Genomic DNA, 27,244 nt, shown 5'->3' on the forward strand with positions numbered 1-27,244 from the left:
GACTTGTTTCCTGAATTTATTAGGCCTACATGCACAACACTTTGAAAAGCCATTTTTCAAAAGAGTATTCTCTGCATGGCATACAAATGAATGTCATTGTCTTTAATGCAACCTAGAGTCATTCTAGGGTGCTCAAATGACAAGCTATGAGACTGTATCATTACGTTACATGGGCAGACAGCTGTAATCTGAAAGTGAGGACAGTTGGAAAGACACAGTTCAAACAATTATGCTGCACATTCACACACAATCTAAACATCTGTGATTCACACTGTCTGTAAAGAGTTCTCAAGATATTATGAGCCGAAGAAAACAACAACAACCAGCACCAGCACCAGTACCACACTAGAGCAAACACTGTCCGTGCAGAGATATCTACTCACTGACAACACAGGCTCTCACCCATGGTTCCCAGTTAACAGAATGGCTTGGACAAAGTTTAAAGGGAAAAGTTAAAACTCATCACTCAATAGTTCTCACATGCAAACCTTAAATAAACCTGGAATGTGTCTAAAATGGCAGCTGCACAACACACACATACACATATTTAGACACACCCACACCCACACCCATCACCTGTTTTCCCTGTAAAGACAATAAGGATGGCACTAGACCTTAGTGTAACCTAGGATTTGAGTCTGAGATCCCTAAGACTGTGCCACTTAATTATAGAGACAGGTAAAAGATGGTGTGAATCTTACCACTATTTATCCAATGCTAAGGAACGTACACAAGATTTGTTTGAACAATGGATGGCTTTCATGTGGTGAAATTAAGATTGCTCCTAGCAGTTTGCCATCACCCCGACTTTAAGGAAAAATGACCTGTACATCAGTCTATCCTGTGTTTCTAAGAACTGCCTCTCAAAATGATCATTCAAAGAAGTTCATAACAAAAATCACAAGGGGTGGTGTTATAACATCTATAACTGCTCTCCTGCTGTGAGTGGGGGAAATTTTTGTTTCTCACGAGCTATTTCCACTGCTTGCAGCATGGCTCACTCATCGACTGGGGGTTGGGGTTTGGGGCATATGGCAGGGGAAGCTCCCTACTCAGCGCTGCCACCTGCTGGCAGGGAGGCGGCACTATTGGAGTACCTGGCCCCGCGTCTCTGGGAGCTTCAGTGCCAGGAAGCTGCCAGCAGCCAGGGCCCCCGAGGCGAAGAGAATGGGTACCGCTTTAGTGATGCCCACAAAGGACTGGAAAATGCTGATTCCCAGCACGGCCGCAAGCTTACACAGGGCATTCAGGAAACCGAAGGCTGTAGTTCTGCGGAAGACATAAATACACAGACAAGATACACAGGTGATTGATCAGGTGGTTTGAATGGAAACAAAGACACATGTAACCTGTGAGAAACCTTTAATTAAGCATATGTGAACTTCGCTCTGAAAAAAAATTGTTTTTGGAAGGTCTGGCCACAAGAGGGTGCTATGTGGCACAGTCTGTGGCAGGGACCACAGTTATTGCACAGATAACACATTGGACTAAGTGCCAAGCCAGCCGGGATTTCAGACATTTTGGAGGAGAATTTTCAGATGCTCCCCCAGAGACTGGTGAGGGTGTGTTAACTGTAAAGAGGAGGTGGCACTGCAGTGGGTATGCAGCAAATGCATTTCCAAGCTGTCAAAACACTAATGGCACCTCTTCAGAGAAGATAAAGATAAAATCTTACCCTCGGCCCATTAATAAGAATTTTAACTGTAAAATGAACAGCTAATAAACTAAAGGTGTGAAAATGTGTCTAAATATTTCTTTTTCAGTACCCCCCCCCCCTTTTTTTTTGTTATCTGGAGAGAGAGAGGAAGTGACCCCACCTCTTGTCAGACGGGTACACCTCCACGGTGAGCACGTCCAGGGCATTCCACGATGCAATGCTGATGCCCCCGAATAGGCAGAGCAGGGCGATCATGGCGGACTCGCTGTTCCCGAACGACAGGAAGAAGCAGCTCACGCAGGAGATCACACTGGAGCCGGCTGTGGACGAACCAGCCGTGAGGGGGACAGCACTGGTTTTTTTGTGCTTGCACACTTTCATTCCCAGGTCACACAGGCTCTAATTTTATGGCTCTCACTAAGCACACAGCTCTCATGCTTTAGCAGATGCTAGGGACAGTGGGTCTGAGAGAAGACTGCACTAATGGACAAAAGGCCTTAATACAATTACATTGCTATACATTGCAATATGTCTTGTAATACATCCTAACCAGCCATTACAGACACCTACCTATAGGAACAGCATGTATGTCTACAGAATGCACCTGCTATAATGCACAGATTGGTCTAGCCATCGTCCGGCACTCATCAGTGGTCGGTTTCTAACCAGACTACTGTTAGCTGGACATATTTGAATTATTGACACTAACACATGTAAAAACGTGTAAAGGCCCAGCATGACTCCTGTACCCGATAAGAAAGTACCTGGTCAGCACCCACAGACATACTGTTGCCATGTCAGTCTTAATCACTGAGTGTCATGGAATGCTGCGCCCCACAAACGTCACGTGGTACGGCCCGCTGCGTGCAGGGGGATTCATACGTGTACTGTTTTGTAACCACGCCCCCCGGGATTGCGCACACGTGCACAGGGTTTAATGTTATGTGTGTTTGTCTATTTAAATCCCTGTCTGTGTGTGCACCCTCGTGGGTGATTGTCGCTATGTAGCATAAGTAGCTATGTCGCTACGTATGTGTTAAAGTCTTTCTGTAGCCGTAACGTCAGTCTGTGTACTTACAATTAATGTGTATGTGTTCTTCGTTCGATGTTAATGTGTAATCATGTCCACCGTAGATGTCTTAGGTGAGTGCCACCTATGTTGTCTGCGTTTTATGCTAATAAACGTCATTCACTGAAGAGAAAGTCTGTGCGTCCTGCGCCCTGCGGCACTCGGGCCAACAGCGTTACAGTGTGTTTACTGACAAAATCAGATTTTGTCAATAATAAAATCAACTCTCTCAACTCAGATCGACTACCTGCACTTGGGAATTCAGATAATAGGAAAACTCTGGGTTTTCTACTTTGCAACCAGCCAATATTCTCACAGAATTATGTGAATTTCAAACTTACTGCTGTGGCTTTTTTGTAAACATGGACCTAATTTTATGAAAAAATATGGATCTTCATGGATCTTTTTTATGGGTACTAATTTACAAATATTGCACAATTCAAATTCTTCAATTCCGAAGGGCATGTACTGCATATCAGAGTGTCCTCAACAGTGTTTGATAGCCAGTTACATTTTCGAGCATGCGCAGCCCGAGAAATCTGAAAGAAATCAAACTAAGAGAGTACATGCACTGAGAAATCAGATTACTGAGCTAAATCCAGCTCTCTATCAGATTTCTTAATGTGATTTCTAGGCTATAATACAGTATAAGAAATTGCTAGAGTATGCTGTTTACATGACCCCTTGAATAATTAGATACCTGGAGAAATCCAATTATGATCGGAATGTTAAGTGCATTTAAATGCACTCGTTTTCTGAGAATGGTGCCCGATACACAAATAATATTCACTCACTCAGTGGTTCTCTGGTCAAACACTGACCAGTGGTGATCAGAATAGAAAACAGCTACTAAATTGAGCACGGCAAGATCATACAGATATGCCAAACGAAGATAAAGTTTCTAATAAAGTGTTTGAAACATCTATTAATAACATATTCATGTGACTATTCTGAAAAATATATTTATGTTTCTTGGATTATGTGATTCACCAACAGTCCCTCAGAACACTCGTCTGGAATGCCTGAGATCGGTGATGATGCTCACAGCACACAGTAATGGAATTCTGCAATTTCTTGGCAGGCTCATTCTCTCTTTAAGACCTGCGACAATAGTATCACAAAGACCAGTACTGCCATACAATTAAATAATGCATTGTGTAATTCTAGTTAAAGGTACTTAGTTCTGGTCTGAATGCAAATCCGGTCATTTTTTTAAACACTGGTGAATAATTAAAATTGGCCAAACTGACTGGTTACAGTGTTGTGACTCCTGTCCTGAGGGTGAAAGATCTGGCCCTTGACTACTAGGAATTAAGCCTCCCTGCTAGTGTGTTGGAATATTCTATCACTGATCTGGCCAATCAGAGACTAGTCCTAATGACAACATAAGATCTTTTTACCCAGCATTCTCAGTCGTCCAATCTTGTCCATGAGCAGAGCAGACACAATGTTCCCAGGCAGCACAGCCAGAGTACCCAGGAAGCTGACAAAGTAGATCATGTAGGCGTTGTTCTCATCGCTGGTGTCCAGCAAACAGCCTTCCTTGTTATGCAGGAAGGTGCTGTTGATGAGACGACTGTTGATCAGTCTGTACTTGAACAGGTCTGAAAAGAAGACAAGGACCTCATTAAACCAACACCAAACACTCATTACACCAGTCTACCAGTACATAAAACATCCTGTCAAGAATAACAAATAAAAGCTAATAAGGTTAAGCACTAGCTTTAATAGCTTGTTAGCATTTAAGGTCAAGCCATTCCCTTAAGAGCAGCTATGCTCAGAAGGAGACATGGTAAGGCCGATTGTTAAAAGCAGGGCATGTTCAAACCTAGGCCTACTGGTTAACGTCTCTCAGAGTGCAAACATGTAAAACCTTAGTGGGCCAAGACACATTTAGATTTGTCTACCCACTTCTCTAGTGCTAATTCAAAGCCATGACCTTTCTAGTAATGAAAGTCAGTGTGCTGGTTAAGGGTATTTGTGCTAGATAATTATACTTTAAGTAGAAAACTAAAGCACTTTTGTAAGTTATTCTGGATAAATGTGTCTGCTAAATACCATAAATGTAAATGTATGAATGTAAATGTATGTTTATATGAATAGCATATATAATGTGGCCTTGAGGAAAGTAGTCTAAAAGTAGTCTATGAAAATCTGTCATTTTACATAGCTTAAAAACAGAGTTCAAAGGCGACAAAATGAAAACCTTTGATGTGTGCAAGCATTTTGTATTGGCCGTTGGTATTAATGCATCGGCAACACACTTTCTCATTCCTTAACGGACAGAATTGCAGTCTGTGTTGCTAGGATACCTGAAACCTTTTTCAGTGCATTTCATCTTTCCACTAAAAGAGGTCATTTTGAATGACGTCAAACACATCTGGCAAACCTCTTTATGGATTACAGATGGATAAGATTTGGACTGGCTTCTTATTCAGTTCACTATGTCTGTCTAGGTGGTTGATGTAATAACAGGACATAAGATGTAATATATGAAAGGCAGTCCAGGATACGATGCAGGATGTGTGTCCAGGAAGTCACCCGTGTTGTAGAAGAGGGTGGCGATGAAAGTGCAGTTCTTAAAGAAGGTGTTGGTGGAGGTGATGTCTTCAAAGTAGCACTCTTCAAATAGTGAGTCCTCGAACACCATGGACTTCATCTTCAGATTCAAAAACCTTCAGCAAAAAGCCAGGGAAACATCTCAGTACTGTAAGCAACATCGACGGTGTTGAAAGTAATCCAGCACTTGGCTAGTTAGCAGAGATGGCACAATACCAATTCTTTGGTACCAATCCAATACCGATATCTTTCATTTGAATGTCACTTGATATCAACACCAATCTGATTCTATTTAGTTAAAATGCTATATTTCTACAAATATGCATGGTTATGACAGATAAATATAAATACAATTATAAAAATCAGACTAACAGACTAAAGCATTTATATATTTATTCCTTCCAGTGCCATACATTGCCTGTCTTGGGGAGGTAATATTTATTGGCTTGGTGATCACCTGCTTGGTTCCCAGCATACACACACACACACACACACACACACACACACACACACACACACACACACACACAAACACACAAACACACAAGGCGGGGAAAATACCATGTAGAAAATGTGTCGTACAGTTCAGACAGGTCTGACTAAAATTGAAAATCTATATACTGGAATCATCAGGATTAACATCATCCTTGTGTACAGAAGGTGCTAATTTAATGCTGAGGAGGTGTTAATTTAATGCTGAGGTGTTAATTTAATGCACATGATACATCATCATTACAGCACTCCTTCTGAAGAACATGCGTTTAATTGTCGTTACACCACCACAGAATCACACTAGTTCCATTCCTCACACCATCTGAACAGACACAACCCATGGAGTGTGAGAAAAAACAACAGGTTACATATCTCAGAGCTTGGCCCTGCTATCTTGGGGGGCTTACTTGTTATTGAAGTACTCTCCTTGGCGATGGATCTGGTTCTCCAGGGTGAAGTTGAAGGTCACATGCTCCACCTTCTCCTTGATGAAAACCTTCGTTCGGGACGCATACTCCTGCCTCTGCAGGTACTTGATCATGTCCGGGAACCAGACAGTGAGGCCATAGTAGCTTTGGGTGAGAACGGGAGGCCATAAGAGCATAAAAGTTTAATGAGCCAGTCATTAGATCAGTGTCATTTTCTTAGATATCCAGATGCAATAAAAGCAGAACAGCTGGTGATTGTTTGGCCAGTGGATAGAAGTTAACATGATCTCATGTGCATAATGAGAACTGGCCCTGTAGGCGCTATCTTTAATTCAAAGTACAGTTAACATTTTTGGTAGACTCTATGTGCTCCTGCTTTGGTTCTTAGGCCCAATAAAGCTGACTTTGACAAAAGATAAAGATTAGACATAGCCATACTGGCCATCAATCTATGAATGATGCCTCAGAATTTCAATCTGACTGCTTGTGAGGATGCTCAGTTGAACCTCTACCTGAAAGACATGGAGAACCACACAGCCATCATCATATAGGTGACACGACGGTACTCTGGTCTGAAAACGGACAGGAAGTTGCTCCACACCTGCAAGGGTAAGAAACTAGCATTGGCTGGGGAGGTTTCGAGCTGCACTGTAACTCAGTTAGTTGATGGACCTTTTCATTAATACACAGTGGTGCAATAGCAGGTTCTCGTTGCCACATATTCACCAGTGACCTGTGGCACTCTCAAAGAACTCCAGCCCAAAACCAATGAATTTGTCAGCCACATGGTCAGTCCTCTGGACTGTAAGTTTGTTGGCAAAAAACAAGACTATGTTTTTAATGGATTTGTTATATAACTGTTTTACCTGATGAAAGAGATTGGTGAGCTTGCTCTTCCAGCGCTGATGCCAGACTGTGCCTTCGCCTCCCATGTCCACCAGCTCATCCATCTGCTTCACCGTCTTAATGGTGGTCACCTAGGGATACAGCAGGACACATAGCAAAATTGTACTTTGTTTAGAATAGATTTAATATTTAATTTCATCGCTAGGATAAGCATAAGCCAACTGAAAGTTTCTATCTTTCCCCCTTTAAATTTAAATTGATTTCTGCACAGATAAGTCTTTCCTACCAATCAAAATTGTCGTCTACGTGAATTACACACTGCTTAACAAGTACCCCAGTCCCTACACCCACTGCATGTCTGTTGACCATAAAGGAATCGTATCCAAGGCAACACACAAAAGATTTTGCATCAAGCAGCAGTTTTTATTATACACTAATGTAATTAAGTACAAATCATATAAATGTGTGACACTTTGATCTCAACTGTTGCCATAATGGATAAATGAAAACCTATTAGCATGACTGAATAATTAATTTCTTGGTGCAATTAAAATTTCCTACAAATCTTTTTTTTTCTGAGGAGTTCTGAGGGCTTGTAGGAGTCGCAAGTACTTACAGAGAAGACTCTCTCTGGATAGCCCTTGGCCCTCATGTTAGTGTCATGGACTTGTTTCAGGATCATCCAAGCTTCATCGTGTTTCCCATTCTGTTAAGAACCAAGGGTTCACCCACAGGGTTTCATGAGAGAGTGCAAATTCAAAAGAAATTCTACCTACACATCATTTCCTATTTGCTTAATTCTGTGTCATTTTACAATACAGAAAATGCTCAGGCCCCATCCTGGCTATGTGTTGTTAAACTTATGTAGCCCTAAAATGAAACCTGCTGGGTATGTTTCAGAACAGGCAGTTCTCTGACTTGAGGAACCCTGGTCTACATTGTTCTTTTAAATGCACGGAATGAGAGGTTAGGCTTCACTGTGGAGACGTGTGCTGACTTCCTGACCTCCAGGAAGAAGCGGGGGCTCTCCGGCATGGTGTTGAGTGCAGCGATGGCAGCCACTGATGGGAATGCGCACACCAACACAAACACCCTCCAGCTGTGGAACTGGTAGGCCGAGCCCATTTGGAAGCTCCAGCCTGGTCAGAGAGATGCAGGAGAGCTCACAGGCAAGAGTGGCAAAAGTGCCCATGGACAAATACTTTCATTCATACGCCTTTTCTCCTGTTTCAAAGCTGAGTGTCGACCATAAATGCACCATAAATGGTATATATCTGAACTTTAATTAGGCAACAGGAATTTAAAACATTAACTCTCAGCCTAGTGTATATAATATAATATATATTGAAGCTGTGGGTGGGATTGTTACCATAGTAGCAATCATGGTAATGAGTGTAATTCTGACCAGGTATGGTAACAATGGCAGCAGTGTGGGTACGATTGTTACCATAGTGAGAGATATTGGCAGTGTCAGTGGGATTGTTACCATAGTGACAGATGATAGCGGCAGTGTGGGTGAGATTGTTACTATAATGATGGATGATGGCAGCGGTGTGGGTGGGACTGTTACCGTAGTGAGGGATGATGGCAGTGGTGTGGGTGGGACTGTTACCGTAGTGAGGGATGATGGCAGTGGTGTGGGTGGGACTGTTACCGTAGTGAGGGATGATGGCCCAGGCCATGGCTGCAGCGTATATTCCACCGATCATCCAGAACATGCATAGCCAGCTCAAGTGCTCACCACGCTTCTCCTGGGCCAAAAACTCTGAGTAATACGAGAAGACAATGGGGATGGAACCTCCAATCCTGCAACCAAGAGAGAGAAAGAGAGAATGAAACAGAAAATATGAAGTAGTAAGTATATCTATATCATTATCATTATTGGAAAATATGCATGATGATACAGTGCATAAATACAAACACAAACATATTCTAGATACAATGTCCCAAATACAATCAACTGTAATGCTTTATAGTGTCATAGTGCATTCTTTAGCAATATTACAGGTGATAGCACAAACCTAGATCAACTTCTGTTTGTGCTAACATTTGGAAACTTTGGAAATACCTGCTACAAGAAAGCATTAGATTGTGGCAAGAGCATCGGAGGTCTCATTCATAATCCCTTGGGACTCTGCCCTTAACTGTTACAAATGTTATAGAAAAGAACTAAAAGACATACAGCATCTTGTGTTGCTGTAAAGCTGGCTACTGGGCATAAATAACATAGCAAAACATTTTTACCCAACACCGGAGAGCAGGCGGCAAAACAAGAAGGAGCTGTATCCTTGGACAAAGGAGGAGAAGAAGGCAAAGACACTGTTGATGGAGAGAGAGATGAGCAGTGTTTGTCTGCGTCCAATGCGATCAGCCAGCCCACCCCAAACAAAGGCCCCCACCATCATGCCGAGGTAGACAATGAGACCTGAGAGAGAGAGAGAGAGAGAGAGAGAGTTGTCTTAAACCAACTAAATGTGAAAATAACTAAGTAAATAAATAAATGTCTGCCCAGCAATATAAAATTATACAGCACTTTATTCACACTGGATAATACTCAAGCTCCTGCTTATCAAGCTAAGAAAAGATTGGTTCAGACTCAGCCTGTTTTCTGGTGGGTGTTCATGCAGCTCTAAGTCCCACCACCGGTGCAGTTTGGGGTGTGAGCCCAGTGATGAGTCACCCTACTAGCAGCTGAGCCGGCAGCCAGCTGGCAGTGCCTCCACATCGTTGGAGTCCATTGTGCTGGCCAAGTGTATTACTGACAACTCAAGAGCTTTTGAATCGGCCACGTTCGTCAGACTGTCAGAGCAGCTGGACTCCTTCGGCCATATCAGGTTTTGGGAGATACCATTCTGAGATACCACTGTGAGAGAGACCACTTTTCATCCATCAAGCTCACACAAAGGTACTTAAGGGATTAATATATGTGTGCTTGTGATGAAATACTTACTATTTCCTTCTATGATGTAGAGCCAGAGTAAGTGTAATTTGTGTGATATAAGTCTAATCTGCCAGGTGATTAGTAACTGAACCTAAAACATGGTAGGAGAGCTTCCATATGAACTTCCACATGATATATACAGCAGGCGAAAATGTTGCACATGCTACAAATGGAAAGCTTTTAACTCTTAATGCCATAAAGGTCCATAAAGGTGTGGCTTCAGGACTGCTGTTTTTCCTTTCTAAAAGCAGAAAGGCACAGTGAAGGGTGTTGCTCTCACGAAGAGAGGTAGAGAGACCAGCGAAGGTGACTCAGGCTGTGAGGCTGGGGCTTTCAGCACTGGAGCTGAGCACTCAGTCACCTTCGGCTGGACAACGTGCCTCCGTGGCAGAAAGCCGGCGATGAAAGACAGCCTGCCATCGCTGCAATGCAGAAGCTCCCAGCGTTATCGCCCACACCTCTCCCGGCACAGACTACATAGGCAAAACGCTGCCCATGGTGCAGATTCTATAGCCTCTCAGCTCTTTCTTTCAGTGGATGCAAACAAGGTTGGAGCCTTGTGATGCACAACCTGAGAGAGATTACTGTTTATTCAAGAGGAACGACAATACCGAACCTTTACTGGTACTGTTCCAAACACTGTATCCAAATATATAAACATCAATTAGCCCAGATAACTGTGCAGACTGCACTGTTACCATTAATTAAGCAAGATGCAAATTTGATGCTAATCTGCTGTTTAGTCAGAACCTGCCTACTATCCATGTGTTACTGAATCTATATTGTCTAATGTTTCCAACACATCTCATCAATCTATGTAGTCTAATGTTTTATTATTCTAATACTTTTGCCACTAAGACAAATATGGATGTAAAAGACATGCAGACACACAAATATTATCATATTATCAAAACAGTCCTCCAATCAGTACATTTATGTATCAATGTCAGCACAGTCCAGACTACTGCTTTTACACTGTGACAATGTTAAAATGAAAAAAAGAGAACACATTATCTGTGATACTCTGACCACTGATGATAATGATACCAGATTCGGCTCACTAGCTCAGTCCTCTAATTCAGGAATACTAATGTAAAACAGCTGCTGTTTATGTGGTTAACCACAATTTTCAGTCTAACAGGAGGGCCTGTGTTTGGCAGTACCAATTTGCACGGTGACACCATCTGAATGGACAGCGCAACACAGCCAATTAGAGTGTTGTTGTCGCTCAGCAACGGCTCAGTGGGCGGTGCCACTTGCATGCTGTGGGAGTCTCGGAGGCATGAGGGAGTGGGAGCCTGGAAGCAGCTGAGCTTTCTGTCAGCGAGAAATGGAAGGGACAGTGTGAGAGGGGGAGGGGAGGGAAAGAGAGCGTGAAAGAGAGTGTGAGAAGAGATGGAGAGAGAGGGGAGGAAGGCAGAGAAAGAATGCAGGGGAGGTTGTGAGTCTCCTGCACAGTAACACAAGAACACACAGGCATCAGGCTAGTGCGGGAAACTGGAGGATGGGCCAGGGAAAGAGAGTGAGAAATAGAGAGTGATGAACAAGGGAAAGGTCTGGTGTTATTTATAGTGTTTTTCCTCCCCATTCTGTGAGAAAGCTGTCTGCATGTCACTGATTCTCGCTTTCTCTGTCTGCCTCCCTGTCTCTCTCTCTCTCTCTTCACCTCTTCTTCCAGTTAATGGACAGAGTCCACAGTGTCCAGGCTAGCATGGGTACCCCCACTTTGCCCTTCAACCCCTCTGGCTGCGCTGGATATGACCCCTAGGTTGGGGAGAGGGCCAAGGAGAAGCTAAGCCATGCCCATCAACCAATAGCAGCAAGGCACAACAGCAGAGCAGGATAAAATGCTCACTGTCTATCCCTCAGGAGACCAACCATACTGAGTGTAGGTTGTACACGTTCGTACTGCCTTGTGATTGAGGAGAAATTACAGTATCTGCATATCAAGCTCAGTGATGACTAAAGAGCTCTGAGCTTGGACTTGGACATTTGTAAAGCTGCTCTGTGACAATCAGAGCAGTATAAAAGCACTATATAAATTTGACTTGACTTGACTTTTTACCTGCATGAATAAATACATTATAAAGTGTGTATCACAAGCCAGCAGCCATAATTATGGAGATAAATATTTATTAAGCATTACAAATATTAATTTTGGTCTTCAAATCAGGTTTTTTAAGAAACTGTGTGAATCTATATAGAGCTATACTGGTTTCTGTTAAACAGCTTTGAAACTGCCTGCAGGTTTTGCATGTTATGCCAATGTCTTCACGCCCGTGCACTGTATGTCACATAATGAATGCCCTGTGTGATAATGTATTGCTTGCAGTAAACTGGGTGTGAAATGAAGAGTAGAAGGCTCCTGTTGTGTGTACTTAGCATGAAAATTCTGGAAAACTCATGTGCCTGTGTGTGTGTTTGTGTGTGTTTGTGTGTGTGTGTGTATGTGTGTGTGTGTGTGTGTGTCTGTCTGTCTGTCTGTGTGTGAGCATCTGGTGCACTAGGACCTAGTGAAGAATCAGGCAGCAGGCAGTATGTAATAGAGACAATCCAGCATGAGTCAAGAGCCATTGTTCAACAAGGGACAGAATTATGGCCCTGTACACACACACACACACAAACACACGAAGTATTAAAAATTATGAAAACATTCCTCATGCAAACTGTATTATGCATGCAATATGCAAATATGAAATGTCGCTAACAAGAAGTAATGTACTGTATATGTTGCTAACAGGAAGTAATGTCCTTTACATAAAGTTAACAGGAAGTACTGTACTGCACATGTAACTACAGGAAGTACTTCACTGTACATAAAGCTAACAAAGTATTGTTCTGTACATATAGCAATTAAGAAGTAATACTGTACATCATTCACATAAAACATATGACAAATTATCAAAAATGATCAAAACATATCTTGTGCAATAACCCACATATTGCAGAGTAGAAGATCCCAAATGATCACTTCCCCTTTCCCCAGACATTCACACATACACACTCTATTACACACACTGCCAGGAACTCCTGAATGCACGTCCATTCGCACCTTCTACATGCATGAATACACCAGAGACAGTGCCTTTGTCTCATGAATGGAGGACATGTTCCAAAAGTCAGCGCCATTCTCTCTATACTACAGCACCTGCTGCAATGCAAAATGTTGATCTTGTCTGCCTGTTAATTAACGCTCCAAATGCATCATTGCACTGAAGAGTTTAGACAGTGTAGAGCACAGCCCAGCTTCACACTGTAGCCTTTGCCCAGTGGATTGACAGATGGTGTATTGGACTTGAAATGTGACAGGGCAATGGTCTACAACTCTGAATTTAATTGGCATATCACATATCACCAGGCTCAAAAGATATATATTATACACTATACGCTACGTAATAGGTACAGTTACTTTAGAGTTCTACCTCATAGGATGCCATACATTTTACAAACAATTGTAAGTTGTAATCAATCACTCTTGGCATGCCCACTGTATGCTGCAGTCAGTCAGCTGGCTATAACAGAGTTCTGAGCCCTGTGCGTGCTGCATCAGCCACTACTGGCCTCAGCTGATTTTAACCTAAGGGCAGGTGTTACTGTAGGTGTTTTAGTATCCAGATATACTGTAAATGCGCTTGTAATGGCTGTGTAAGCAAACACGTGCACCTGGAGAGCAGGAAGTATTTAATCACTTGCACTTTTTTAAAAACATGTCATTCGTAAACAATACGAACAAGCAGATTTAAATGTAATTATTCCATCTACAGCTCCTCTAAAATGCTCCCTTTGCACTTTCCATTGCCACAGCACCAGAATCAGTCCAGCTTTCCAGCCTTCAGTGCTTTCAAAGAGTGCAAGAGCTACATGCACCCTGTGGCTTTCTTTCAGGCTGCATCAAACATTCTTTTATAAGAGAAATAAACAAATGAATGAACGAATGGATGGATGAATGAATGGGATAGGTGATGGGTGACTTACCCAGCATGCCCTTGTTGGGTTCTGACAAGCACATGTCCTTTTCGGCGCTGGGCAGCACAAAGCCAACCACAAAGATCTCCACCCCGTCGGCCATGAGCGCCAGGCCGAGCACGAAGTAGAGTGTCCACTGGAAGCGGCCGTGTCCGCACTCCTGCAGGATGGTCTCGTACTGCTGCGCCAGCTCCTCTTGGTCTTTGCGCCTCTCGCCTTCGAACTGGGCCACATCGCGGTACTGCGCGAGGGCGCCACCCCCGGTTGCAGGACCGTCTGCCTTGCCTGCTGCCGAGTCACTCCGTGGGATGCCCTGGTACTCGCCCTCATAGATCTCATCATCTTCATCGTGGCCCTCCGTGGAGTCGCTGTGGGCGCCGCCATCATCGTCATCATCAGCGGCACGGCTGTCGCCACGGTAGTACCCGCCATCTCTGGCTGCTGTCGGATAGTCGTCATCATCGTCCTCCTCAAAGCGTGTGTATGAGCGCTTGGTGTACTCGTCAGCCATGCGGTCCACGTGCCGGCCCACTTTCTTGCCCGCCTGACGCTTGACCTCCTTGGCAATGTCCTTGGCGCCTTTGATGAAGGCTGTCCGGTCTCGGTACCCCTCATCCATGTCAGGAAGCTGTGTGGTGCTGTGTAGAGTGGGACTGCAGTGGCTGGAGGGAGGTCAGCAGGAGTGTGGGTGCATGTATCAGGGCAGCAGAGGTGGTTTAGCAGCTCAGCACCCTGGACAGCGCCCGATGTCTGAGGCACCTGTTTGGGTGTGGGGCTGTAAACTGCAGTCTGTAAAAACAGAATGAAAGATGATTTTATTTGGCAAGGCCTCACAGAGATATTGAAGTGAAATGTATGTGGAATTTGCAGTAATCAAAGCAATTTCTTGACTCGTAAAGGATAACAGTACAATTTACGCCTAAAGTGCTTTGGCTCCCACAGTGTGTTTTCATTAATATGATTTTAAAAAGACAAACTCTTTTCTTGTATTGTATCCAACAAATAAATACATCCTGGATAAATGGGAACATGATGCATCTAAAACAACATCTTTGATTCAGGAAACGAAATAGTGCTTTTGACAAGATATGGCAAATCACTGATGATCACCAGGCATAAAATGTGCTTGGTCTCTCTCTGCCTAAAAAGCAGACAGAAATGGCTTACAGACAGGTGTGAACCTGACAGCACCTTAAAAAACACTGCAATTAAAATGTTCCTGGGTGAAAAAACATCATTTCGCAATGTCATGTACAACCATCCTTCAGATAAGGTGGATTAATAGATTTGGTGTATTACCTCTGAAAATGCTAATCAATGCCCAACAAAGATTACAGATAACTTTGATTTGAGAAATATCAGATTGTACATAGCCACCACTTTCACACCATTCAAATATCTGACTGTACACGGCCATCACCTTCACAATACTCAAATATCTGACTGTACATAGTCATCCTGTTCAAACTACTCAAATCGAGTCCCTTTTTGGCATCAGCTCCTTAGCTATAGTGCTGCTAGGTCACATTGAATTGTTTTTATTCAAGGCAAGAGACCCTATGGTAGAGTCCCATGATATAATATGCCTAGCAGCACAGCCATTTTGTAACCAGTCATTCTGTTGGTTTGTGAATGTAGTGTGAATCCACTTTATTATGGGCCATCTTCACAAGATTTTTGTGAAGTTTCGCAACATTAGTAGGGGAATATAAAATGTCGCCATCTCTATGGTTCACATGAAAAGATCATGCACGACTTCAAGATCCTTACAGGGCAGAACTGGCGGCTTTTAAGGCATCACTTAACTGCGCACCTCTGTTAGGATCTGTGAGAAGGATCTGCGACGCTACTTAATCTGCTGTTCCACTGATAACAAACACACAGCCACTGTGAACAAATAATAAAGGGCCTTGATTTTTATGGTGCTAACAGACAGGACATAAATTAACTGCCAGTTACATTATGGCTGCACTTTGTTTAACAGGACAGTTTTCCAAAACCTGAACAACATGCAAGATGACAATGGGCTATGTATGCGCATATGTGTCACAGTATGACATCATCTTAGTATGTGACTGACCCTGTGGAGACATGTTGCACTTGGCAGCAGCAAAATAGAAACAAGACAAGACCTGCCTTATGGTGTCATCGACCAGGCAAGACCTGCCTTATGGTGTCATCGACCAGACAAGACCTGCCTTAGGGTGTCATCGACCAGACAAGACCTGCCTTATGGTGTCATCAACCAGACAAGACCTGCCTTAGGGTGTCATCGACCAGACAAGACCTGCCTGCCTTATGGTGTCATCGACCAGACAAGACCTGCCTTAGGGTGTCATCGACCAGACAAGACCTGCCTTATGGTGTCATAAGACACAGCAACTATGGCCTTTTGTATAACCTGCAATCTAACCACTACACCATCAGCCACAGCCCACTGAAATCCCCACCTGAAGCTATTTGTCCAGATGTCCAAACTAATACAAGTACTAAGAAATATGTTCAGAATGCTACCATATTGTGAATGTTCCTTTCTTAATCCAGATTCTCAGAGTCTGAAATGGCACAGTGGAGGGCTCTGAGGATCTTTGAAAACCCCATAGTTCCTCGAGCGTGTGGAGCTGAGCACTATCTGTATTCTGACCACACAATCGTGCAGGTTTAACTGCTCTATTAGATTCTCCCTGCTTGGTTAGGACCCACAAAAATGAGGAAATTACAGTGTAACCTTTCAAAATGAGTTAAAACTAAACAGCCAGGATCTGCTGGATGCTGATCTCAATGGGGCTTAGATACATACTGCAATAATGGAATTTCAAAAGTCATGGACAAAAACAAACAAACTTTTATTAAGTTCTAACTGGTGAAAGATTAATAATAATCAGCAATCCACATCTCAGATTAATGAACACGAGAACTCAATAAATGAGTATAATAATACTTATAATAATAATACATGTGGGTATATTTATGTCTTGGGGCCATAGTCTAGGGAATGGATATTTATGAGAGAGAGAGTCTAGTTGATAGAATAATTAATCAGTTCACCCCTTACATAAATCTACCTAAGAGATTGATGTGAAGATGTCAGCCTTTGTTTATTTTGTCTTGTAGTAATGTGTGATGACACACCGCTAAACCACTACTCCACGATATTGTTAAGAAAGCATTGACATGTAGGCTGTTGCAAAAGTAATGCTCTGCTAATTGCACTGCCTACACATGAAAAACGCCAGGATTTGTTCACTAAAATGGAAACAGAATTGATTGTGCTCTAGGTGAAAGCAGATATTTGGAACAATGCATTGCATTATTCAGTTCAACCACAGCATAGCAGGTGAGACAGACCCTCCACCATAAATTAATATTGAGCATTCACAATAGAAGACAATGGAAGCAGCACATCCAGGTTTAATTGTCATGAGAATTATACCTCTCTCCCGTCCTTCTTATGTATAACAGGTAAGAGAGGAGATAGTTGACTCATTATGTATAAGGTTCCAATTGATTAGGTTGTTCTGCTATATCCCAAAAACTGCCTGTCATTTTGCAGCAGTGTCATTCGACAGCATTGACAATTTTTCCTCATGCACAGCACCTTCATCAGTCCTGGGTTTTGGACACCTTACCATGGACTACCTCATTCATTCGGTCCTCCCATTTCTTACACCAACCCTTCAAGCCTTGCACAAATGATATACATAGACATAATTATAACTAAGGAAAATTCCCAGGAGTCTTTTAAAAGGGAACATCAGATATGGTCTCAGAAGAAACCTTTAAGCTCTAATGTCAGGTTTGATTTCACTACAAGCCGGAAAGCTGGAAAATCCCAAGGCTAATGCTTTAAACCACATCCCATTTCTATCAGCTTCTTTCAGAGGCAGAAGGAAAGCAGAAGCTGCCTGGATCATCTCCTTCACCCCATCACACCATTAGCCAACCACTCACGATGGGGTAAGAGCTACAGACCCTCCCTTTTTCAGGCTTATTTTCAATACTCAGATTAAGCCCTAGACTTAAAAAAGAATTTATAAAGATAAGTGTAATTTAGTCAGCAGTAAGGCCTAATGATGTTTTGGGGGATTTTTTGTTTGTTTATTTATTATTTATTTAGTTGTTTATTCATGTAATGATATATCAAAATGTTAAAATGAACACAATCTAGTAAAGACTAGTTAGCTTTATGCAAAGGATGATATCAAGCTAACATGCTTCCTATTACATTTCATCCATGGATGACAGAATACTGCCAGCACATCTGAAAATGCACTTTTTGACACCTTTCTTGATTTACTTGCCTAGACCACTGAAACTTGTTTTTAGATGAGTATTTTAAATTCACTGCCCATTTCCAATATGCAGATTGCCAGTTAACAAGAGAATCTTCCAATCGATTGTGTTCAGTGACATGTAATGTTTAGCCATTCAGCCGATCAATAAACCCCCTCCTTTAGTGATCAATCTCCAGCTTCCTTTAGCTACACCAGAGGTCAGATGTATTTTTTTGATAATGCCTTTCCTCCCTTTAAGCCTTTGTCCCCTGGTTTCACGCTGGATGAAAAGGCAGATGGTGTATTGCAGTGTTGAAGCCTGTGCATGAGACAGCAGTCAACAGCTTTTGCTTTTCTGAGGTCCTCCTGGCTAACAGCGCAGCAGGGAGCTATAGTCTTATTTTGGGCGGAACTCTTACATTTCAATTATACACACTCAAGCACATTCGTCACTGCAGATAAAAGCAAAATGAGCACTTGGTGTATGGGCAGCACCATCATAATATATGATGGTGGATTTTCCTCTTGACAGTAACACAAAAGGGGCTTGCATTGTTGGACATCAACAGAAAGGATCTATAGAGAAAAGATATTTATAGGACATAGAGCCTGGGCTCATGTTTAAATGCTACTGCAGGCACAGCACAGGTAACACTCAATTCCTACTGCTTGAGAGTCAGGAATTTTCCACTCTTCCTACACACTAAGAATCAGGTACAATGGGACAGTGGCCAAAGGGTTGTGCAAACTGTCCTATTGAGAAGCAGTAAGGCATAAAAACAGGAGCAGGTCAGGATCCAGGCGGCAGCAAAAGATGACATCTCCACTACACCTCATTAGGAGTGACCTCATTGTGAATCAGCTATCGTGTTAAGGGGCGGGCAAGTGCACCAGCTCTTGTTTAGTGGTGATGAAAGACCTAATTATGCAACTGGATGTTTTGAAGCTGCAATGAGAGTGCCAGAGGGAGCATAGCTGCCTACTCAGCCAGGGACATCAGCAGAGCAGCAGAGCCACAAGAGTACGTGGTCACTGCAGCAAAGTCATCAGTCAGCTCTCAGACAGCTGCTGACAAATCCCAGCAGAGCTCACTCGTGGAACACTGAAGCCAGTTCTGGAATGCATCAAATTATGTCAAAGCTAAGGTGGATCAGTGGTAAAACTTTTCACTGCAGATTTTAGTGTTCCCCCTGCAATGATATACCTGCTCCTGCTTTAACCTCAGAAAGGGGAGCAGGTGAGTTGACACTAAAATGCTCCGTGTGCGGGGTATACCAGGACTAGGACTGGGACTGGGAAGACACAGTCTTAATGCACACGTGCGTTCTTTGACATGAATATGGAGGTGGAGGGAGAGTGTCACCCAACAGCTGCTGTTGTGTAATAAGTGAAAGAGAACATTAGGTGAGGGAGTTAAAAATGCATATTATTAACATATTTGGGTGTTAGAAGTGAAATCCAACACCACTTCCCAAAAAGCTTACAAGATGCAGTAAAAGTGCTTTTTGGTAAGAATTATGTAGAAGGTGAGAGAATATTTTCAAAACCCATGAGTCTCAGTCAGATGCATATTAATCAGAACAATTCACATTTAGGATTTTTTACCCTTTCAACAATATAACTCAATATATATTCAAATAAGATCATTTGCATTTTGTTTGGTGGATATATATAAACCAGAAACTTTTGTCCAATAGGTGAAAAGTTAATGGATGCACCTATTCCATATGTGATTTTTTGTTTAGGTTATCTGGTTAACTACAAAATAGCGCTTCATAAAACAGACCACTGAATGATTATATTTAACAAACTATGCCTGAAAAACTTGATCAAACACTCTGCATGAGGGAACTGTTCAAAATCCTCCAGTTCAATTCAAGGTGGGGTAATACAACTAAAATATTCCATAGCATCTTTTGAGTAATCAAAGCCCTTTGAGCTCTCTAATACACCAATACAGTGAATGCAGCGAAGATGAGCTTCTAAGCAAAATCATGTGGTCCTGGTGTTTTGATATCATATTCACTATGAACTAGCTAATCATAATCCAATCATGAATTGGCAGAGATTAAGGATTTACAGTGCTGGCCCTTTGCAGGGTTCATTCAAAAGGCTCCAGCAGCAGACGGTCATTCACTAAGCTTAATAAACGCTTTCCCACAACAGATTCTAGATGTAGGCAGATGATTTACATAAAGCCAGAAGGAGCGGACCAGGAACAGTAGAGCCAATGGCTTGTGGGAGGATGTTTGCTGGGAACACTTAGGAAATGAATGGATCATGTCAAGGCTCATCTGTAGTTGTGCACCTATTACCATACAGCAGAATGTCATTTTTAGCTTTGATGAGTTACAACATCCCCTTACACAGACATACACACCTTCCAGCCAGATCCTCCTTCTGCTTCCCCACCTAATAAAGCTTGGCCTACATTCTACCATATTATACTCATCCAATCTCTGCACTGTTTTTCGAGATTTGCCTTCTTCACTGCGAGGTAAACTTGAGCCCATCTCTTTCTCCCCATCATGACAAAACTGCCAACATAACACCTGTGCTACTCTGTGTCCAAGTGAATAAGCCAGAAGCCATAGGAAGTAGTACGCATGTGGCACTATCAGAGCATATCACAGGTCAAGACATGTGAAGGGGGGGGGGGGGGGGGGGTACAAAAGACCATGACCCATAATCCAATACCAGGTAGGGTAAGGGGGGAGAAAAGGTGGAGAATAGAATAATGAGAAATACAAGGAACTATAAACTGGGAAACTGGGTTTAGAAATTATTGTTATACAGGGAAGGCCTTAGAAAGGCCAGGGGCAAACAGAAGAGTATGTTTAGTGCGCTAATGAGCCCATAGACAAGAAACAGGTGCAAACGCTGATGAGTATGTGGTGCTAGACCAGAGCCAGAGCAGCATACAACCAAACAGGTACAGAACAGCAGATGCACACTCTCTCAGAGGGAGACTCAGTGTAAGTGTTTTGTATTCTCCTCCAATCTCCGAAAATGCAGTTACAAAACAAGAGCTTGTTTATGAGACATCTTTTGATGTTACAGCAAATGGTGTATAGAACAGTTTGCTGTTGCTCTAAAAAAAAAAAAAGATTTAGTTACTGTCTAGCAAACATTAATTTATGTCTACTGGTATTTTCAGGGTGGCTCTAAGTAAGGATAAGATAGAATATTCAAATATTTAATTATTCATTAGACTATTCAAAGAGCTTCTTCAAATATTTGATTATCTATTAGACTATTTAAATATAAGACAGTATGAAAATCTACAGACACTCAGAATCGGAAATTGCACATAAACATGATGACTATTAAAATAATAGAGTCAATACAATCTTATAACACTTAAACAGGCTGTAATATTTATAGCTAGGATGCCCACTGCCGAATATTCAGCGTATGATTTCCTTGAATATTCGAATTGTGATTTGGACTGATTTGCACATCTTTGTGTGAGAAATGGCATCAGTGCTTAGCAACAGTGGCCCACAGTGCTGGCCTTCATGTGGAGAAGGAACAGAGGCCTGCACTCACAGCTACTGCTGCTTCAGCTCCTTCCTCCAGTCTGCCTCGGAACTCAGCCCCAGGCACAGGAAAAGATTGCATTCTTACTTGGTCTTAAACACATGACAGGATTTTTTGTATTTGGAAAAATCCTTATAAGGCTTATTCAGCATAGGCCTACACAGCTCTAAATGTCCTTAAATACTATCAAATACTTCCCTAAAGAGAAAAAAACAAAACCTGTTTTGATTCCATGGCAAGAATATTAAAAGCTTAACCAAATCCACAAGTAAAATTTTATTACAAGTCAAGTATGGACATTTGCAATGGGTCATAGGACATGTTCTGTTTGTGTGACCTCTCTTAACTCTGGATACGAAATTACCTTTTAATAGCTTTGTTTGGGTTTCTTGCATAAATATTATTCATATAACTTCTGAATTACACATGCAATGAATGCATACTGGCCTGGTTTCTAAAAAGCTCACAGCACAAGCTGTGAAATTTATAGAACATGAATATTATGTTTTTCTAATTTTCACTTAAATATTATAATAATTCTAGCAATGAATGAAGGTTACTGAGAGCCAATCAGCATTATACAAATAACTAATTCCATGACTTTCATTATTGTCCACATTTTGTAGCCAAGTATTGTTGTAATTCATACAGCTCTAAACATCTAAAAAAAACTTATAGAACTGTCCTGTGTAGTTGGTATTTTTCTAGAGTTATGTGTCTAACCTGAAAAGCGGCATAACGAAGCAACTTCTGGTTCTTTTTCTGAAGAAAATATTAAAAGTTGCTTCATCCAAGTGCAAAGCCCAGGCAGCATAACAGGCTGCTGTCCTCACAGCCAGGCGGAGGAACCCAGCGTAGAGCCTCTCATGAAGACCCCCTGGGCTTCATTCACAGCCCTTCCACCAGCCAAGAGCAAAGCCCAAGGCAATGTCAGAAGGAAGAAACCACCATTTTGTTAGCAGATCACAGTATGTACTACTGAAAGTGTCTCTCAAGCCATTTTATCAACATAACCGTAAACTGACGTGTCGGCATCTGTTTACCGGACCCATCTCTGCTTCTCTGCACTGTCCGCAGCCTGTGCTATTGGCCAATGAGAACATTTCCGCAGTGTTCTTATTTTCAATTGACAACATAAAGCACACACCAGGCTCTGTCTGTGACGCATGCCTACCAGGAGACTCAGGTGAACCCCACTAACCTGCCAAGAGTGAATGGCACAGACGGAACACGGGCGAAAATGAGAAGACATGAGAACAGAAGAGGAGAAAAGAGGCAAAAAATGAGCCGAAAGCGAGAAGCGGTGAGAAGAGAAGAGAAGAGAAGAGGACAAAGTCACAATGAGTCACATTAGCCATTGTAACAAATCTCTCTGTGCATGCTGTCGCCATGGACACACTTGCTCTGGCACTGCTCTCCATCAGCCTGGCTGCATGATCTGCAGCGCATCCATTTTAGTCGGCAGCGTCGCAGTTCACCTCCCTGAGCCGCGTCAACAGGTCCCGTTAATACACCACACCACGATGAGCAATACAGTTTAGGACCATCCAAGGTCAGTCAAAACAGACAAGAACAGGCACAGTGGACAGCCTCAATCTGTGGAAGTGGCTACAGTCCTAGGGTTGTACTCGGTCTGCAGTTAGTAGCACTCAAGCAACCTGTCATATTTACAACACCTCTTTGACCTCGTTGATGTGTGCCTTTGACTTCTAAATGGTCTGCGCAGGCTGTGCTTGATGACGCGACTCCAAGGGGAAACACGAGCTCTCATGTTACAATGCAGAACATGCGCTGACAAATGAGATGAGAGAAGCTGACTCGTTCAACAGGCTGAAAGGGGGAACTACCAGCAGTGCAAACTGGGAGCACTGCATATTGCCTGTTGGAGGAGAAGAATTTCTCTGCAAAAGATCTATGACTCCACTGCAGGGAATATTATGAAGGAGTTGCTGTATTTCACCTGCAATTTCTGGACATAAAGTCATCTCTCCTGCTATTGCTTGAAATACCCTGAATGTGCTTAAAAACAAGACATGTCTATGCCAGTGATATAGTGGTGCCTGCAATATTTGCTGGAGTTTAGGGAAATCATCTGAGGTCTTTGAACTACAAATTTTGACATAAAAAACAAAACTCTTTACAGGAGAACATTCTATTTCTACATTTTCATCTATATGTTATAATGATTCTATCAATGAAAAAAAAGGTTAATAAGGGCCAGTTAGCATTTAAGGAAATTATTGCCATGACCTGAATTCATTATTAAACAAATTAGCATTTTGTGGCTAAGTACGTCTTCATTTCAAACAAAGCTTGGAGCAGCTGCAGTAATAGTGCAGTTCTACAAAGGCTGTTGAATAGAAGCTATCTGTTTTTTTCCTTTTATTGTTGAACTACAAAATTTATATGAGAAAAACAAACATCAGCTGTATCCTATTCACAATAAAGAAATGCCTTCTGTTTTTCAAACTTCTTTCTGTAACCACAAAACCTTTTATAAGCTAGATAGCGAGTTAGCTACCGAGCCAACTGATTGTTTAGACTGCTTACACAGCTCAGGGACCAATGAAGACTGTGGCTAGCTTAATCCACTTGACTGGCATATTGTCAAACTTGCTACAATGGACTACAATGAGGTTCATATTGTTCATGCAATGCAGTCTGCGGTCAAACAGTAATGAGCTGACATGCATAACATATTCTGTTCCCTGTAACAATTCTCTATGTAGTGATACAGATTTCCCTTGTAGTGCTTAGTGAATAGACAACGTTCTGAACACAACTATCTTTTAAACTCTAATCAGACTAAATTGCTGCGTTTTTCTTGTAGGAAATTTAACAATCGACGCTCATTTGTGGCGTTGTCGTACAGGGATTTGGGTAGAACACACGGGAATGGCAGCAATGTATTGTGCAAATAGATGCTGCATTATGATTTTCATGCTAAAAACTATTTGGTTATTAAACAACATGTAGTCAATGGGTTGGTTCCTGTCTGTGATTTGTGTGATTTTTAAAATAACGCTTGGAGCAGGTTTATACAGCGCTATCACTGAACGCCTCTGACAGCAATTTGATCGCTCTTCAAGGGAAGCCAACATGTGTCCCCCTGCCGACGGCCCCAGAGAGGGAGAGGGCGGGAAGCCTGTTCAGAAAAGCTGTTCTGGCGTGGTATATCAGTGTTGACAAGTCTCATTCTGATAAATGTTATTTGGTTGCATGTAAGGCCAGCTGAACACATTTGATTGTACTGCATGTATCTATCATTCGTAGTCACCTCTCGAGAGGCAAACCGTGACTTGGCCAGTCCAGAAATAGCCCTAGAAACAGATCACGTGATCTGTGGTCTCCCCACAAGCTGAGAAGAGCAGTAGGTCCAGAAATGCGCTTTCTGCCTGCGAGAAACCTCAACCTGTTTTCTTCCGTCATTCACAGCATCATATCGCTCCTCCGAGGGTTCCGTTCAAGGTTACACAGGAAAGAGCACTGCAGCACGGAGAACCTCCACAGCAAGCTACCGCTAGCGCCAACAACATTAGAAATAAAGCAGGGAAACGAAACACGAAATATATTGAACCACACCAGCATAGGCAGGTCGATAAAGCCATGAAGAACAGCTTCTAGCAGAGCCTTAGAAAACTGCCCAGGAGTCTACTAAACCAGTGTTTGGAATAAGACTTTATTTGTAGCTCCTTTGATGTGATTCAGTCATTTAGTATCTGCATCTGGGTAAAAGTATTTTAAATTAGTGTAAAGGTGCAAATGTTAGTCTGTTCATAATTGCGTGATCCAACACAATAACAATGTAATATAATAGCATTGTGCATTTATAGGAAAAACGTTAACAGCCTGAGCCTTCCTAAGGCGCTTCACTTCGGTAACATTTTCATAAGTCCATTATTAGGTTATTATTTCACGGCGATAGGCTTTTACTTGCAACGAGCATTATTCACGTCTATTGCATTTTTTTTTTATTCCGGCAGAGGGGGGGAGACCTTATTCATCGTCCAATCTGTCCATGAATCGTGACTGTACACAAACAAATCGCAATACGTGATATGTCTTTTAAATACAAGGTCGACTGGAATTGCTGTAGTACAACTGCTGGCACACCAATAGGCCGAATTATATGCCAGACCCTATTTATCATTCGACCGCGAACATGCATCCAGCCTATCACAGGTTGCCATTCCTCACGTCTGCTGCAAGGTCATTTAGCGCGTGAAGATGCCGAACACCAAAAAGGACATCACGCTACCTTTTCTAAAGTGGGAACACAAAACCTCAACTATAGCGTTAAAACACGGTTGTGATCAAACCGCGCACGAAATGTACAACGGCCTACCAATTTAGTTTCAATAGGCTAGACGTATGCTGACACTTCACACAGTCGTCAAACTCGAAGGTGAAGGGGCGAGGCTAAGGTTACTCCTGACTCAACGGCAATAAAATACCTATTTATTTGCAAGCGATTTTATCTGTTCTCCATTTCCTCTCAGATTACAGTATGTCGTCGGAACATCGGCATGAAACCTGTAATATAAACCTATCCAAAGGTAACCCATTGCGCATTTTACAACAAACCCTCCATGAGCTTTCATTCATTTAATTTTAATAGCAAAAATGATGCACGAAATGCGTGACCATATTTTATGTGTACTGGATTTAAAAGCATCGCATTGTGATAAATTGCTAATCATTTATTTCTACGATGGCTCTTAATAGTTATTTTTATTACAGTATTTTGACGATGCCTGCAGTGATAGAAATATGGACGCAAGGGGCCGGTAAAAATTACAGCTAATTATGAGTTTTATTACCAAAATCTTAGCAAATATATTAGACTACAGTTTCATAAAATGCTTTCGGCCAACAAACTGACTGCATTACACCTATATTTAAAACGAATCATCACTTACCTTAATAAGTCTACTCTAGTCGGTTGCTCGTGATGTTTTCCCCGTTAATCTCCCCGTTATGATAGCTGCAAGGATAATGATTGTGGAATAGTCTAGTATCTTCAGTTTAGCCCTGTAACAGGCGAACAGCTGACGCGCGCGAGGAGGGTGCTACCCTACTACACCGCGCGCTTCTTGGCGTGTCCCCCTCCTCTTTTCCATTCGCTCCTCGCGCGTAGGCCTACACCATTCGCTTAATGGAGGGGGGTTCCGATATAGAATCAGTAGTTAATATAAGATTTGCGGAGAAGGATGCACGGCACGGATTGTACGGCGCCTTTTTTTTCTGAAGCTTATCTTGACGGTCTAGTTTTTAAAGTACGTGTTTTGAAACGTTTCAAGAGAACGCAGTCTTTGCCGTTGCACGGTTGATATGGTACTCGTGCCCCTGAGCCAATAGCGAGATGTCTATATAATTAAATGCCATATTCTGCACATGTGTATCCTACCATCTAAAGACATACGTAGGAGAAAGGATCTGCTTACCACTACATTCTGCATGAACGTGCACTTA

At 42.3% G+C, this 27,244-nt stretch overlaps 1 protein-coding gene across 1 annotated transcript; it reads right to left on the minus strand.

Annotated features, from left to right (window-relative positions):
• Positions 1 to 26,853, minus strand: sv2a (synaptic vesicle glycoprotein 2A). Its single transcript, XM_035526581.1, has 13 exons — positions 26,692 to 26,853; positions 13,968 to 14,747; positions 9,296 to 9,476; positions 8,706 to 8,857; positions 8,057 to 8,190; positions 7,668 to 7,757; positions 7,072 to 7,182; positions 6,718 to 6,806; positions 6,185 to 6,349; positions 5,268 to 5,401; positions 4,127 to 4,330; positions 1,818 to 1,977; positions 1 to 1,269 (listed from the first exon to the last, which is right to left on the minus strand). Exons 2-13 carry the CDS (start codon positions 14,575 to 14,577, stop codon positions 1,086 to 1,088), a joined length of 2,214 nt encoding a protein of 737 aa, XP_035382474.1. The 5' UTR covers positions 14,578 to 14,747; positions 26,692 to 26,853; the 3' UTR covers positions 1 to 1,085.
• Positions 26,854 to 27,244: the final 391 nt, after the last annotated feature.

Source organism: Electrophorus electricus, chromosome 5, assembly GCF_013358815.1.
Source record: "Electrophorus electricus isolate fEleEle1 chromosome 5, fEleEle1.pri, whole genome shotgun sequence".
NCBI lineage: Eukaryota > Metazoa > Chordata > Actinopteri > Gymnotiformes > Gymnotidae > Electrophorus > Electrophorus electricus.

Excerpts from the sequence above, each read along its gene's own strand:
- sv2a (XM_035526581.1), bottom strand. The coding sequence starts at position 14,577 with ATGGATGAGGGGTACCGAGACCGGACAGCCTTCATCAAAGGCGCCAAG. Across the intron at positions 7,758-8,056 it reads GCCCCCGCTTCTTCCTGGAG|AATGGGAAACACGATGAAGC; the intron begins GTCAGGAAGTCA and ends GGTTCTTAACAG. Across the intron at positions 1,270-1,817 it reads GTGTACCCGTCTGACAAGAG|AACTACAGCCTTCGGTTTCC; the intron begins GTGGGGTCACTT and ends TGTCTTCCGCAG.